At 37.7% G+C, this 18019-nt stretch overlaps 1 protein-coding gene across 1 annotated transcript; it reads right to left on the bottom strand.

Moving 5' to 3' along the window:
- Window positions 1-209: 209 nt before the first annotated feature.
- Window positions 210-16962, bottom strand: LOC131359909 (cytosolic phospholipase A2 zeta-like). Its single transcript, XM_058400056.1, has 20 exons — window positions 16957-16962; window positions 16757-16829; window positions 16477-16613; window positions 15912-16040; window positions 14992-15032; window positions 13222-13264; window positions 12463-12514; window positions 12185-12324; window positions 11808-11900; window positions 11121-11155; window positions 10888-11026; window positions 8759-8895; window positions 8227-8449; window positions 7606-7720; window positions 7049-7186; window positions 6853-6960; window positions 6412-6582; window positions 4467-4636; window positions 2858-3044; window positions 210-2266 (listed from the first exon to the last, which is right to left on the bottom strand). Exons 1-20 carry the CDS (start codon window positions 16960-16962, stop codon window positions 2049-2051), a joined length of 2355 nt encoding a protein of 784 aa, XP_058256039.1. The 3' UTR covers window positions 210-2048.
- Between the last annotated feature and the right edge of the window lie 1057 nt (window positions 16963-18019).

Here is an 18019-nt window from a genome sequence, read left to right as displayed (position 1 = left end):
TTCCCAGCCCTGCTCATAGTAGTGTTTTCCCTTTACTAGGAAAGTACACCTGACTCACTTCTACACCACACTCCATATGGTACATGAAGATCATAAACCATAGCAGGCTGAGCGTATTGAGTTTAAATCTGAAACGAAGCGCATGCTGACACAAAGTGTGATCTGAAATGACATTTATTTATTTATGATGGATTAATATAGACCAGTGTTTAGAGGAGCCCCACTTACTGTAGCTGTAACAGCTGCATGCGGAGTAATATGTAATATATCACATGACATACAGAGCGTGCATATAGAGGATGCTAAAATCGAGTAGTAGAGCTTTCATTAAAATGTTTTTTTGTTCTGTTTTAGACACCAGGATCCATGTTGGATGATGCTTTAGAGCTTAAAATAAGAGATTAACAAAAGTGGTTTACAGAATAATAGGCATACTGTTTAAAGGCACGTTTATGAAAGGCTTTTGAAACTGAATGAAGTACAATGAGATAAAAAGAAAGCAAAATTATAAGACGGAATATATAAGAATAGCAAATGTAAGTTGATTCATCCGGAACAGCACATCCTAAGTTCTTTGATTCCTCTAATACCACAACATTCATTTTCTTATTTTTTAAAAAATCTTACTACATTTTAAAGAACATCAGTGAAACAATTATAACTATAATAACTTCTAGCTACCTTCATCAGCCTTTCTTTTCCTGTCTTGAAGTTTAACAAGACAAAAAAAATGCATTTTGTCAACCAACCCACCCAAAACTCTCCTGTGCGGCAGAACTTGAAGTTCCAGCTTTACGAGGAACCAGCCCTGAAGCCTCCTTGCAAAACCTCCAATGGAAACCGTATTATTAACTGAAGCATGTATGCAAAACAAAGCAAACTTCACCGTATTATTAACTATAACCCATGGATATCGCACAAAAAACAACCAAAATTAAGTACATTAAGAATCACCTTTTGACCAATCAGCCTCGAGAATTTTACATGCGAAAATCAAAGCGAATCAAATCTCAGATTCAATAAAAGACAGTTTGCTATAATAGAAATAGACCTACACGCAAGATTATACAAACATGCTTGGAGATTATTTGGTAAGAGATACAGCCCCGGGATTAAAAATCCAGTTTAGCCCCATGTAGTTTTGGATATAAAAGAGATGTAATTTCTCACAGAAGAATACTGTAGGAAATGTGTTGGAGAGCTGTTTCTGCACTTCCTTATAATGCTCTCTGAGTAACAGTTCGAGTGTAATTGGATTAATGCAGGATAACACACACTGAGTGATGTGAAAGATGGACTATATCATCTCTTTATAGAGTTTATGTTGTTTGAGCTGTACAGTGCAACCTCAGCATGCTCTCCCTTACGAAGTTTCACCATAAGAATTGAAATTTTGCATTGACATATGAAGCATATTTGGCATACGAACGAACCGAACCGACAGCTAAGTTGCACGTACGTCTGGGAGCCGTTCAAAACTCGTTTGCGTCAGTGGAAAGCCGAGCGAAGCCAACCAAAACAAGTTTACAAATTATAGCTAGGTGAAAAGCTAGGTGACTTTTGGGGTGTTTTTTGGTTGACAGATTAGTGGTGTGGGCGGTCTGTTCTATTTTTTGCCCAAGCTTGGTGGCACGACTTCCTGTGAGGAAGCTTGGCTTGGGTCAGTTCTTAGTAAGCAGCCGTTTACAAATGCTTCGTATTGGTCATATTGGTCATTTTCTTGGGTGGCTGGAACGGATTATCTGCATTTACATTATTAATTATGGGAAAATTTGTTTCACACATTTTCGCCTTAAGAACTCACCTCCAGAACCAATTAAATTTGTACGCCAAGGTTTCACTGTATTTGTGCTTAGCTACATTTCCGGATCATTCTTTTTCCCCGTGACATTTCCTTAACTGTAAGAGATCTAGTTTAGGCTACAATTAGTTTTTTGTAATAAAGCATATGCTATTACTGCCATCCTTTATTTTTAGAGTTAAAAGTTCCAAAATGCTACACATGGTTTTACATGTTAGCGCAATAGCTGATTGAAGCTGAAGTGTTTTTATTTTTCTTTGCCAGCGAGCCCTTTTCTGTTCATAGCTCTCTCTAGAGCACTCACAATGCTGTCTACGTTGTTGGAGACATTATAGCAGGTGAGGTCCACCAATTTCTGGAAGACATCCGCCTTGTATGTGAGGTTCGATGTGACATATGGAGAAGATCTAGTGCTCACGTCGACCTCTCCAGCCTTCAGCTCCTTGTTTCCCTGTCTCTTCACTCCTGCAGAGGAAACATCCACGTCAATATCAGCTCCTACTCTTTTCATCTGGATTTATTTCATTTATATTTTATACTTCATTATCCAAGTTCACCTCAGACTATCCTTGGGTCCTGGAATTTCCCAATGATTAGCGTATGAGAAAAATGAACCTTTATACACTTACACGTTCAATATCTGTGTTCATCCTGATGCTGTTATGTACAGGGTATTGTGTATTCATTAGTTTGTCCTGCAGGGGTCATTCTGTTGATGATATTTGTTTTATACATGTGTATACATGTCTAGATTTTTGATTTTGTTTTGTTTTTTGCTGATTTGATTTGCCCATATTGAGTCTTATGACCTTTGCAATGTTTTTTGGATGCTGGTTTTGCCTTAGGACTCGAATTTCTTTGCTTGTGTTTGTCATAAAACTCTCTCTGGGTTTTTGCATCCATTTTATCCTTTTCTGAGTTTGACGTCTTTACTGCACCCCAGTTCCTACTGGGAAATGCACTCTAAAGTTTGATAAAACCAAGATACAAGATGATACCAATGATCTCTATCTCTTTATTTCTGTAACCTAAATAATCTAAGTGAGTGAAGGGTACCTGGTGCTTTATAATCTTTGAATGTGATGTTGACCAGTGGGAAGTGGACCACTATGGGAGCATCGGGATTCTTCTCGTCCTCAAACACGTACACTTCTCTTGGCGGCTCTCCCTCAAACTTGCTGAAGTCTACATTTGGGAAAGGCAGCTGGCGGATGGCACAGTATTGCTGAGTTTTCTTAAGGATCTGTCGCATATGAAAGTGAACAAAAAATATGTATAGGAGACAGAGCACATGAAAAAATGAATATTTCACTCAGACTCAGTCAAAGATATAGGAAATAAACTAAAGGCACTAAGGCACAGCATCAAACTCTAAACTGTCCTTCAGTGACTTTACCCTGGCAAGTCAATCCCAGGAAACTCAGAGAACCACAAGGACTCATGAAAGCCTTATCTAAGGTTATCTTGTGTGAGGTCTCACACTGCTCATATTTCACCTGGGATTAATATTGAATCCTGTCTCTTCATAATCTGACGTTTCCCACTGTACATTCCTAAATCTAGGTGAATGTTCATTTGTTGCATATTTGTTGCATCAACCAGCATGATTGGATAAATACAGTGTTTGACCAGACCGCTATAAATAACGGTTTGTCTCGCAATTTCACATCAGTTATGAAAAACTGAGATGCCCAAAGGCAAGAAAACAATGAAATAAAAGACAAAAAATACCCTTAAACGTAAAGTAAACATTTTAACTCCTGGTACAACATTCAGGGGTTTCTGTGACTGTACAAACCATGTGATATGATAAGCTTAATCTGTCAGGCAGCAACTTCAGCCAGTGTATCACTAAAATAACTATTCATTGTGCAATATCTTATTATGTGCAATATGTTCTAGTTCCCTAGACCTTTTTTTGTACTTAGCTCACCACTGTTTCTTCCTTGGACCACTTTTCATAGATACTGACCACTGCAGACCGGGAACACCCCACATCTCCACCCCTGCAGTTTTGGAGATGCTCTGATCCAGTGGTCTAGCCATCACAATTTGGCCCTTCGTCAAATTCGCTCAAATCCTTACTCTTTTTCCTTCCATTTTTCCTGCTTCTAACACATCAACTTTGAGGACAAAATGTTGACTTGCTGCCTAATATATCCCACCCACTAACAGGTGCCATGATGAGGAGATCATCAGTCTTATTCACTTCACCTCTCACTACTCAGCATGTTATGCCTGATTGAATCATCATAATTAAAAGCTCATATATCAATATCTATAGTTATATCAATATCAATATCAATATCTATAGTGGTAAAATAGTTGAAAACTGTGAATAATAATAAACATTTGATCCAATCTTGTAACTACGGTCCACTGATTTCTGTTTCTTTATTCCATCGACCTTTATATAAATTGTAAATCATGAATAGTTTGGTCCGCTTCTGTCCAACCTCCTAGTATGTCCATTGGTATCACTGTAAACCAGTGACGAATGCTTTGCCCAGTAAAACCAATCCTGATTCTGGTATCCTGAGGAATCAGTGACGAAAAAATCGAAGCCTGGTTTAAATCTGATCTGGTGCATGTAAATAAAAGAAAGAAAGTGAAAGCTCAAATCCTGTAGGACTGAATACAATGAAGTTCTGCTCATTTTCCTCACCTTTAGATGATCCTCATCCCAGGAGTAGCTGAGAGACAGAACCACGTCGACGTGTCGGTGTGGCCTCAGCACAGGAGGGAAGGCTGAGTTGAATTCAAATCCAGCATCTACCAGGCCAAGGGTGCGGTCCATCGGGGTCAGCCTGTTCGGAAACGCGTCCAGATGTGTCTCTGGAAAGAGTACACCATCAGAACAGAAATGATATGATCATTATATTAATCATTACATCAACACACATATATACAGATATATGATGATGCTTTATCAGACAGGAATGCTCCTTGATGTCTGTTTCATACTAATCACAGACTGGTATTTGTCCATCATGTCCCACACACACACACACACAAATCATCTGTGCATTTGGCAGTGGAACAAAAATGGCATTAGGCTGATTGCGAGCCCATCATCGAAAGGGCAAATGTTTACACAACGGCAGTGTGAAGGCCACATTGGCACTAATTGTGCAGATGATTATGACAGCAGTGTTTCCCCGAGCTTTCTGCTTATTAGCTAAATATCAAAACCCTACACCAATTTATTCAGATGCGCTCATGGAAGAACACAGGAATTTACAGAACTTCGCTAAGTATTTTTACTTTCCTCTATTATAGTCAAGAATGTTACATAAGGTTAAACAGACCTGAACCTGACATTGTATGATATTAATAATAGTGTTATTTATAGCCATAAGGAAAAAAGGCTATGTGTGGACATAGCTGAAACCTGTCCACACAGTCATTTTAATGTTCTGGTTAATTCATTTAGTTTATATATTTAAAGTGTTAAATATGTAATTACTTTGCAAGGCAGTAATTAATTAAACCAAATGGTGTGATTCAAGCCATTGTGCCATTGACAAGATGATCACTGATGGTTATAAGCATTTCACGACAATTATACAACCTAAACTTTTAGCAATGTTTTATTAACGTTTATAATCTCTATTACCAGAGGCCTGATTTTTATGTTTCCATATTAGTGCTGAATTTCTTTGTCATGGCACACCCCACAGTGGTGATTAGTAGACACTCAGGGCTTTACTGTTTTATAGTTTTTCCATAAAGATTTCTGTTTTTTCCCCGGCGTACTAGGGGCAATATATTCACAGAAAAATTTCATTAAAAACATTTTATTTTTCCACACAAATCTTCAGACTAAACGTTGGAACTAATTTCTGCTCAAGTGCGTGTTCATAAGCAGCTAAAATCTTTTTTATTTCAACCACTAAAATTTTGTGTAAGTTTATTCAACAGAGGGAAAAATGAGTCCTGACTCATTTTATATCAGATTCATGGAAATAAAATCATTTATACTGATTGAAAATTTCCCATAAGTTCAGTTTCACTACACTGGCAGAATGAAACAACAGCATACTGGTAAAAAAAGGTAAAAAGGTACTAGTAAAAATTACTCTGAATGTTGCTTTTTTAAAAAAAATCAACATTATCAAGCCATTAAATTTCCTTAGTCTGTCATAAATAAGAAAACTCATGTAACAAAATTCCCCCCAAATTTCTGATTAATTCAGCATCTTCATCCCCAATAAAACAGTGATATTTTGACAATAATAATGTGCTGAAATTCACAATGTTGAATAACTGTGTGGAAAAATCCAGCAATGCAAATCTAACGATGGAATAGATAAGATGTCTCGACTTTTTAGTCTCCTGTCTTTAGTGGAAGCGTCAGAGTGAAGCAGGAAGGTCAGACTGCTCTGTGTACAGACGTGGGAGGACTAATGCTGTTAAGTCGGGCACGTTCACAATTATCAACCCTCATCATCAATTTCCTGTGTTGGGAAATGGTTTATCAGGCAATACTCAATCCGTGGAACAAGTAACGGGATGTTTGAAGAAATCAGGGGAAAAGAAAACAAGGAAAGAAAGTACCACAGGGAGAGGCATGGTATAAATGTGAATAAATCAATCATGAATATTCTGACCTTTCAAGGTGTTGAAGGTGGAGCTTTCGCGGTACTTGTTGTGCAGTACGAATCCTCGCAGGAAGTTGAACACTTTGCAGATCATGGGACGCCCGTGCATGAAGTTGCTCAATGTCGAAGCGTTCGAAGCGAGCACCAAGGTATCCAGGGTTGAGTCATCATCATCTGTCTCTACACGCCATGAACACACATCACTGAGGATTAGTTACTCTGATTTCAGAAATCACTTGTATTTAAAAACACTTGATGCAAGATAAACTGTCCTAATGGACTGAAGTATGGGGTCATATTCAACTTCTGTATAAATACATTTATTCTCTCAGAGCATCTGTACATTTGATCAACCTGCAAATGACTGATTATCTTCTCTTCTATGCAGTTTTGCACAGGAAGTTGCACAGACTAGGGGCGAGACATGAGCTCAGTAATACCGCTGCTTACCAATGCTAGACACATCCTCCCCCAGCCATGAGGTCCAGGACGGCATTGCTCCAGTGACATGTTTCCAGAGCAGCATCAGGTTCGCAGAGAAGACACTGCTCCACAAGCCTGCTTGGTTAGATTAGTATTAATTAGACACCATAATGAGTTAATGAGAATTCAGAGAATGAGGAGTAGTGATGTGACAGTGACCGACCCAAAAGGAAGGAGACTCGAATCTCCGGGAGCTTCTTAATCAGATGACCAAGGAAGTACTCGCTTCCGAAATGTTCTGCAGGCACAAAGCCTCCGTATTTGGGGAATCCCACCTCATATGGAGTAAACTCACACCACTCTGTTAAACAAAGGAGTTAAAACTATCTAGTTAAACTTTATGTATATGGCTATGGGGGCAAAACTTTACTCTACTGCAATGTGCCTTCTTGAAGGAAACAGAAATACCATCATGTAACTGAAAGACCTAAAATAAAATATTGTATGGTATGGATTTTGCTTCAAATAAACTACAGAAACAGCTCCAAAGATCGACGATAATAAACACACATATTTAAACAAATCCAAAACAAATAGGAAAAAAATGGAATATTAATGTTGGTTAGTGGAAAGTCACAAAGTTTAACGTATAGGAAAGCACATGAAAAGATTCCCCATGGATATTTCCATAGATATCTCCATTTACAGAACCCTGTTGCGGAAACATGTCATTTAGAACAGAGAAGAACACAAGTCTCAGGTTTAATGTGCGTTCTTCACCAGCCATCATGGAACCTCCAGCATCCCTCTTCATGTTGACAGCTGTGTAGATTGGCAGAGGGTTCTGGCCCTCGGAGACTGCCTCCTGCTGGTCAGACAGTGTAGCTTCGTTGTTCTGCAGCAAGAACAGAAAATATTGTGTGAAACATTACTATTTACATTATTATTATTATTATTTACATTATTATTTAAATAAACACCATTAACACCAGTTTAACATTCACTAATACCTGAATGAATATTTTCTTAAATATAAACGAATTATAAACTAATGAAGAGTTATCCTTCACTATCTTATAGGTGGAGTCTTATAAATTCATCCGTGGATAATGAGCACCTTAATGACATGTTTGCTAGTTAATGTATTGGATTGCAGATATTTTGGATTTGTAGTGCATTTGCATCTATCTATCTATCTATCTATCTATCTATCTATCTATCTATCTATCTATCTATCTATCTATCTATCTATCTATCTATCTATCTATCTATCTATCTATCTATCTATCTATCTATCTCTCTAGTCATGTTAACTAGACTGAATTCAAACCTAACAACACCTATAGAACTCATAACTATACAGCAAAATGGATTACAAATTTGTTCATCAGGGAACCAGACCTTTCCATAAATAGCATTTTCTATAATGAGCCCCCACATGTCGATCGGAGAGAAAGGATGACCATCCTTCTGTTTCTGACGCAGCTCGGAGTAGTAATACCGCAGCCGGCTCGGTCCAAACAGAGTTTTGGTTCCCTTTGAGAGTTCCTTCTTCACCAAATTAATTGCCACATCCAGGTCTTTCTCTGACCAGTGTGGGTCATTGTACAGATAAGCATTAGTCCTGATGCAGAAAAAGAGATTTTAGTTTCATATGCTTGCAAATTTGAAAGTAGGCCCAAATAGAAAACACCAGAAAAAGTAAAACAAACTATCATAAATGATTAAAAAATGATTTTGCTGGCTCTTTGGAAATTTGCTTCATTTTGCATCAATCTCCCTGGTCTTTACGATTATATGAGCAAGTCTCTCATGCAGATCTGACGCAAATATACTGTATACCTGTATGTTTCTGAGAGCAAACATATTAAACACCACAGTAAATCTAAATTGTGGACTCTGTCCGAGTGACTGTGATATATTTAGTACCCACCAGGTGGAGCCAGACAATGAGGTAATGTAGCTGATGACATCCAGAAAGCCAAGACTCTGCAGTCCTTTCAGAGAGCCGAACATGCCTGTCATGGCCCTCGCGCCACCTCCTGTACACACCACAGCCATGGTTGGCACCTAAACACACACAATCCCACATACACCCAATCACAGTCAATAAACAACCTTGTACACAAAAGTACCTCTAATGTTCTGTTCACTACTTTGACATGTTTGTCCCATTGATCCAGGTCATATTATTTCATTTACAGAAGCACACTTTCTGCCTCACAGCTCCAGGGTCTCACGTTCAGTCCTGAGCTTGGGTTACTGGCTGTGTTTCACATATGTTTACCTCTGGGTTCTCTGGTTTCCTCCCAACTCCCAAAAACATTGTAGGTAGGTAAACTGACTATGTTAAATTATTCAAGGGACAGACTGGTGTCCAGGTTTTATTTCCATCAAGGATCCTTGGATTCTCTTATTGCCCACCAACACATTTTTCAGTAGTAGTCTGTGACCTGCTTTCTATCTTTAGTATTAATATCTTTAGTATTAATTTCAAGCAGGCTATCAAGAGAATGACTGACTGTGCTGCATATTGGATTATAATTCGACAACCATGTAGTTAACCGTTAGTGTTGGCAAACTGTAAAGGAATGAGAGTAATAAAACACTTTGGGATGTTCTGCCATTGAAAAATAATGAACACATTGTTCACATTACACTACTTTTTCCAGATTATTAAACAATGGCTATGATTTTTATACTTCAAGGCTTTCCTGCTCTTTCCTGCACTTGTCCCCATGCCTATAAAAAAATGTCTATTTCATACCATTTCTTAAAATTCATTTATTGATAAAAAATATTTTTGTTACATACAAATCGGCACACATTTTCTGCCTTAATTTTAATCATTTAAAAGGAAAAATGTCATCGAAAAATTATTTTATGGAAAGATTTTCAACATGTTTGGTATTACACTAAAAGTATTTCAAAACAAAAAACGTTTTTAGAAGATTTTAAGATTATTCTAAAATTATTCTAAGCAATTTTAATATCCCTCCTTTATTGAAACCTTATGTTATTTGTATTTAGCTTGGAGGCTGTTTTAACTTTTAAAGCTGATAATATCCGACTTTTGGCGAAGCATGAACGCATTTTTTTACTCTGCTCCCGGTTTAACTACTCATTTTATCAGCATGTTAAAAGTAATATCTTGATGCTATGCTCCGTTTGGGTTTTTTAATGCTAAGCACAGGTGCTAGCAAAGTTTTAGTGCTAAGATACTGTATAAGCGAGCATCAAACTTCAAATAGTTGCAATAAAAGAACAGATAAGGCTGAAATTAGGTCAGTATAATCATTGACAATTGTGTTGTGGGTGAATCATAAAACAACTTCCCTCATTACTATAGCATGTTAGTGGATATCGCTATTCCAACTGGTATAAATTTAGCAAAATTAGCCTATATTATTGATTCGGTGATATGATATAATGATTAAATATCTATTTAATTCGTGATCAAATCGAATCCTTGAGTCGATTCTTTAAGGCTTGCTCTTGTAATTGAACACTAACACCCGATTCACATATATGAGCATTTATGGTAAATGTACGCAATTACAGCAGCATTTAAATAGAAAGCTTCTAAGGAAACCTATTTTTAACATCTAAGCTGTTCTTCAGAAGTGTGTTTGGCTCTCAATTCTCTGTATAAGGCATAAATACGAACAGAATCCTCTAATTACACTGACGCATGTGAAAAATGGCCTTACTTGGTGAGCTGAGGGCCAAATGATATGACTATATAATATTCATGGAGAGTCAAATTTTACAGTTTGTTCTGCAGGCAGACTATCATTCAGGTGAGAAAAGAACTGACCACAAATTACGTTTATAGCGATGATCTCTTTTACATTGGTTAAGTCGGCTGTATATTACACTCTACAGAGAGGGCAGTATTTTTTCCAGTAGAGAAATTCTATGTACACATATGTAAATTCTGCTCAAATAGGAACATTTGTAAATGTACAGCTTTTTAGATTACATTTTAGCTGTTAGTTTTTCATTGCTTGTGCTTATTTAATAACACGCTTCGATCTATTTGTGTTCAGTGTAGTGTATTACCTTACTGGGTTCGAGGGGAGATTTGAGTTTGAGTATTTTCTGCAGTGCGTGAGACACCACCTCTCTCCTCTTCACCAGAAACGCCTTCTCCTCCGCAGGTATATCGAAATCCAGACGCACCTTCATGTCCTCCTCAGAGCTACACGCATTGACATGTTCTTATATGTGACAGTTTATTAATTTAGAAACCAATAACTGTTAACGTATAAAAAAAAGGTTTTAACAAGACGTACCTCTCTACTGTGTTCACCTGCAAACTGACTGTATCCTGTAGAGTAAAGCAAAAGTGTTTTTGGGGGGCCTAAAATGATATATAGCATAAGATAAGTATGATATTATTTTGGTAGCAAAGCTGCTAGAATATTTTTCGATTGATTTGTGCTTCATCAGAACAGTATAGAAATACCTTCTTATTTTAACTCTTCTTGATGTTTTTAAAATGTGACATTTTAAAATAATATTAATTGCACATTATTTAAGCTTTTTTAAGCAAAATCGTCTGTCATTTTGGTCAATCTAAAAATAACATGTACGAAGAAACACACAATAATGCAGCAAATCCTTATCTATTTATTAAGGCCAATCTCTTTGTCATGTCACGCTTCACTTAACTGGCAATTAATATGAAGCACATATAAAAGTAGATACTCGGGGTTTTAAGGATTTGTAATTCGGTTTTAATTTAGCCTAGCTAACCTATTGGCCATATTCATGTGATTGGCTACAGCACGCGTCAGTCTGACAGACGGCAAATACGCTACCGCCTGTGCATGTATATCAGGATGCAAATTCTGAAACCTCACCTAAATAAAGCCAGGTGATTCAGAAAAAAAGAATTACTCCTCATTGTAATAAGGAAATTCACTCGAAAGCATTGATAACGGATGCCGTTGCTACGGTATGTTACTGTCAGTCGTCACCTTTACTGCAGGAAAAGAGAAGGTGACCTCTGATGTGGATGCAGAGGACAGCGGGGACGGCGGGGGCGAAGCGGTCATTGCTTCCCTCCCATCCTAATCCGAAGCAAATGACACATGTGATTATATGATAAAGACTAAAATAAATTACGTTTTATATATCTGCAGCTCTTTTAACAGTACAAAGCAGAAATCCAGTCAGGTTTATTAGATGCATGAGCAGAAAGCCTGAGGTGATAGTGGCAAGGAAAAACTCCCTGAGACCTCATGAAGAGGAAACGTTCACTGGAACCAGACTCAAAAGTGACTTATAATCCAATCGAATATTTACATGTAGAAGAACAGCACTACTTCTAGAATGGTCTAAAATGGTCATCTACCGCCTGGAGTTCAATCATGGGCTCCACGTCTTTGCTGATGAAGTAGCGAAGAGTCTGCATGAGGTTGCTTTTCTGGGAAGTCGAGACGACTTGATCTTCATTATACGCCCCTCGCAGCGTCAACAGCATGTTCTTCCCGACTAAAATCCACACATTAAAGACGTGACTGCATCGGTGCCACACGCCTTCTACAACCGTGAGTATTTTCATTTAATCAAACTGTAAGGTCGGTGATGATGAGGAACAGACAGTTGGACAGACAGTTTTAATCCTCTTACCCTCAGGTGGTAGTTTATCAATCGTCACCTCCACGATGGACAGCGGTGCCGCCTACAATCACAGCAAGGAAATTCTGATGCATAGAAAAATTTTAGAAATGGTTTCCCCCTGAATCCATAAAAATACAGGTAGAGTTATGTCCATCATGAACTATCTATCTATCTATCTATCTATCTATCTATCTATCTATCTATCTATCTATCTATCTATATGTGGAGAAGCAAAAACATCTCTGCTGTACGTAATGTTTGACATGAATCTGCATGTTTAACAATATAAAAGACAGAAGGTTTAAGGGTTAAAAGTGCTTCCTATTGGATGGGACGCATGATGATGGTTGTCACATCTTTACATGCTGCGTCACAGGGCAGAAAAAAAATGCTCTTATGCATATAAGATGCCCCATGATTGGCTGTTTAAACACTCCATGTTCACAAGAGACCCTGACGGTATGTTCATAGATGCAAATGAACTGCGTAATTGTGTGATCAGACTGATAAGCCTGTAGTATGTGTTGCAGTAAGGATTAGATGTTCACCCTGTCCTCTACCTTTCATTTGTGTGGTTGTACATTGAGTCATTCATTCATTCATACCCACTTTATTCCTAATTAGGGTCACGGGGGTCTGCTGGAGCCTATCCCAGCGCAAATTGGGTGAAAGGCAGGGGTACACCCTGGACAGGTTGCCTGTCCACCACAGGAAGTGGTGTGCAATGTGTTGTGTTATGATTTGTGGTATTGTACAATAAGCGCTTACCACGAGAACTCCATTAGAGAGATATTCTCGAGAAGCTTCAGGGCTGCAATCCAAGAATAAAATAAAAAAAGTCACTGGTATTGCAGAGGAAATCATCACCATCTGGCAGCTCCACAGTCTCCAGATTGAGCTTGGTTACAGTCTGTGGAGTTTCTGTGCATGCGTGACTCGGGTTTCCTTCCACCTCATGAAAAATGTACCAGCAAGGCATTTTGTATTTTGCTGAATTGCCCGTAGGTGTGAATGTGAATGTGAACAAGTGTGTGTTCCTGCAAACTAAAACACTCAAGATGATGAAAGAAAAGTTCACCTGCTGCTTTAAAAACATGAGGCAACTCGGTATGAAGATACGCTTCGTTTTTGAGCTCACAAGCCAATGGATTACTTTAGGTTTTATCGTTCAAAACTTATTAACTTGACTTCAGTATCCTCGTGACAAGTAGAGTTAAAGTGAAGAAATAAGGTGATGTAACTTAATCAGTAACACACAATAATCCAGGCTTCAGATCCTCCCTCCTGCTATCCTGGCCAGAATAAAACGGAAATTGAATGAATAAATGAAGGCACTGCTGACCTAAAGCAACAATTCTTGTGTCTCTGGTATTTCTTTAATGAAATATAAATTCCGACTCACTTCTAACGCTTGATTTGAATTATTTCACTTGCCAATGATGTTTTTCATGCTGCTAATGAATCAATACTAATTAAGCGAAAGCATATAATTAAGCTGAAATAAATTCCACTCCATTATGTGAAATGAATATGTGGAATTCAGCCTCAGTTCTGCTTCCTGACCTCAAGATAAGGCTCTTAATTATATTCCACCAGGCAATTAACATTCTCTTAATGTGTTCAGTGCAGTTATTGTGAGTGCAGTATTACTAATTAAGTCCACGTTGGCACCTACAGGACATTTTGTTTTATGGATTTTATTTTCTTACCAGTTAAAGTCTCCCAGTTGTGGTTGATGTGGATAATTAAGTAGTCTGTTTTCTTCTCCCTCTGACTTTTGACACCATGACAGAGTTCAGGAAAATGTGAGATTTATTCATTTTTTTTGGTCTCTTTACTGTCTAATGTGGAACATCAGGTGTGTGGTTGAATACATTAATCTCTTTACAAATCAGAACAGTGAAAAGTCTACTCTGAAGCTTGGAATAGAAATCCAACCGAAAAAATTGTAAGGAAAATGTATAACATTTATTAAAGCTTTAAAAATAATCTCAGCACTTCATGCTATATTATTTCAAAGCCCGAGTAACAAAGGCGTTATTTACATCTTTCTGTTTAGTGAAGAACTCGGCAGTACAGTGGAACCTCGGCATGCGAATGCCCTCCCTTATGCATTTTCGAAGCTAGTTTACTAGCTAGTTTAATTTTTACGAATCTTTTTTCAACCCCCGATACCAACGTTGCCTTCAGCATGCGTTCAAAAGCTAGGTGATTTTTCGGGTGTTTTTTTGTTGACAGATTGGTGGTGTGGGTGATCTGTTTTATTTTTAGCCCTTAGCTTGGTGGCACGACTTCCTGTGAGGAGCCTTGACATGGAACGCTTGGCTTGGGTCAGGTCTTTGTAAGCAGCCGTACAGTTTCCATACGCTTCGTAATGGGAATATTGGTAATATTTTTGGGTGGCTGGAACGGATTATCTGCAGTTACATTATTTCTTATGGGAAAATTTGTTTCACAATACACATTTTCGCCTTAAGAATGAATTAAATTCGTATGCAGAGGCTCCACTGTACTTGGAGTGATTTATCCTTCACTTACCACTCTGTGATCTCGAAATCCACCCACAGCTCATCCTTTTTCTGCAAACACAATCAGCAGCTTGTTAACAGCTGAACATGACAAAACATCCATACTGAGCACAATGGAGGATATTTCACCAAAATATATACACATTTAAAATATCAATACATTGAAACGCCCTTAGTTGTGATTATACACTCCCTTTTATTATACATTTATAGGGTTATGTTAAGCTGCAGTTTGGGCAGAACAGAAGAATTATCGTTTCATGCAACATGTACATTTTTTATCATGTACCACAATTTTAATAGAACTCTAAATACTGCAACATAAAACAAATTTAGAAAGTCACTTATTAATAACATGGTTGCTTGTTCCAACTTACAAATAATTTCTGCACTGCAAAAGACAGGTTTATATAATGCACTTGCTCAGAAATAAAGACTTATATAATTAAAGATGTTCTGTTCTCGAAAATCTTATGGACAACAGGGTGTATTTTCTCAAAAATGTAATAAGCTGCATTTCTAAAGAAATAAAGACTGGTGAGGGAATATACAGTAATATGTTTCAAAAACATTAAACAATTCTAAATGGTTAAAAAGTGAATGTTTGAGAAGGCAAATATATTTTTGGATTTTTAAATTTTATTCTGAATTGTTATATTCCTTTAAAGCGTCTTTGTGAAAATGTACTTTAATTGAATTTTATTTGTATAGAGCTTTTAACAATAAATATTGTCGCAAAACAGCTTTAAAAAAATATAGAGAAAATTCAGAATAAAATTATAATTGTAATAAATTGTTATAAATAATTAGTTACAATTTTTTTGTCATTCTTTAATAAGTGAAAAAGGACACTGTTGGCTAATCGATGTCATATAAGAGGAACAAAGCGCAGTGACAAAATAACAGCAGTCTATTGTCGTACATACTGACCTTTTCATCAGTGATGAAGACTTTGGTCTCCTTCTTGTCCAGTATGAGGGTGCTGATGTCGAAGAAGAGCCTAATGCACAGGTCATCTCGCCTGAGATCCTCATCATAGACATTTAGCTCCAGAATATTCTAGAGGGAGAGACATTTTATCATTTAAGGAATGATATTAAAGTCTGTGTTTTACAAATGTAGTTAGGTATATGATTAGGTCCAAGATACTTTTGAGAACCACTTTTGTGATTTCTAGATACAGAGAAGTGTACAACTTTGTGAAGAACATCAAGGATCTCATTTTGTTGCTCTTAACGAATGACTTTTTAATCATCAGCCTAATTACCAAATTGCCCAATTAAGCAATTTAAGTCAATTAAAAGCAACCAGTAAACTCTGCTTGTTAGGAGTTTGGAAAAGCCTGTGATTGGGGTTGGTGTGTGTGTGCGTGTGTGTGTGTCCTGAACATGAGAACATCATGATAACACACTTGATCAGCTGATCAGGAATATTAAAATATTGCTGTTAGTTTTATTCGACGAGATCAGATCAACCCCTCTCCCAGGCAGCTCACCTTGACGTGGCTGTTCACACGGAAGTGGAAGGTCTCGTTCCATTCGGGTGAATTGCAGTTTGGAATGCTTTTGGTTTTCATAGTTTGGATCGAGGCTGTGGGCATGCTCAAGGTCACGTAGAGGTCAGACTGAGAAACTGCAGTGAGTAGAAAAACAATGTGTAAGCTCATCAACGTCAACAACGTCAACGATACACATGGTATTCTAGGAGGTTAAGTTTAACTGGACAGATTTAAAGGACGTGAGTGAGGATGTTAAAGGACTGAAGGAGACACGTACAGTAGTCACGTGAAGCGCTGAACTTCGCTCGCAGCACTGTGACCGAGAGATCCCAACATGGTGCCACATATCTCTGGGGAAAAAGGAGAAAATGAGAAGAAATAAACTACACAAAACTTTAAGCATTTCAATAAAACATATTGAACATCTCTGTCTGTCCATCTGTCTGTGAATCTAAGGCTGCTAACAGACTGGCTGACAGTCATGGTAGATTAGCTCTCTCTTTCTCTTTCTCTCTCTCTCTCTCTCTCTCTCTCTCTCTATATATATATATATATGGCTACTGAAGCTACATACATTATACAGACAAGATAGAGAAGACTGTCTGTCTGTCTCTTTCATTCTCTCTCTTGCTTTCTCTCTGTCTATCTATGGCTACTAAAGCTATGTACAGACATGATGGAGAAGACTGTCTGTCTGTCTGTCTGTCTGTCTGTCTCTCTCTCTCTCGCTCTCTCTCTCTCTCTCTCTCTCTTTATCTATCTATCTATCTATGGCTACTGAAGCTACATCCACACATGCTAAAGAAGACTGTCTGTCTGTCTCTCTCTTTCTCTCTCTCTCTCTAGAGACACACAGACAACAAGGACCAATGAGGTGGACAAGATGTCAGTCTGTCTGTCTATGGCTGCTTATTATACAAATATGCCGAACATGCCAAAACATGAATATCTGGGAATTTACCTGGACCTTTACAGATCATAACTGTGCTCTGCTTTCACATTGCTTTGCTGTTTAAATCACCAAGAACCCACTAAACACTGCACATCAATTCCATAATTGATCAAAAAATATCGATATATTGTTTCTACTATTACTTTTTATATCTTCCTAAATTTCTCACTTGATAATGATACAATTTCACCTGTTTCTTGTGTACACAAGACTCTCAACATCTATGATTGTCCATCTGTCCATATATTTATAGTACAACAGCATTCCCATTTCTCACCAAAGACTAGATAAGAAATAGAAATTACTACCTGCATTGTTGACAGTGGAATTTTCCTTGGCCAAAGAGAAAGAAAAAGCAGCTTGTGTAGCTGATGAGGACCAGAAATTCAGAGAGATCTGTCTCTGGAGCTATGCGAGGTATTATTTATATATGTATAGATCAGAAAGACACGTCAGGGCAGGTAGTGATTAAGAAACGCCCATTTCTGTATGCCAAAGACAAAGTGCTGTCTGGAAGACGATATTTTGGGGGGAAAAAAATGTGTATTAACACAGGCTGCACGTCTCCCTTTACACCGCCAGAGGGAG

The sequence above is a fragment of the Hemibagrus wyckioides genome, linkage group LG09 (assembly GCF_019097595.1).
Source record: "Hemibagrus wyckioides isolate EC202008001 linkage group LG09, SWU_Hwy_1.0, whole genome shotgun sequence".
NCBI lineage: Eukaryota > Metazoa > Chordata > Actinopteri > Siluriformes > Bagridae > Hemibagrus > Hemibagrus wyckioides.
This window is presented reverse-complemented; position numbering and strand designations above follow the sequence as displayed.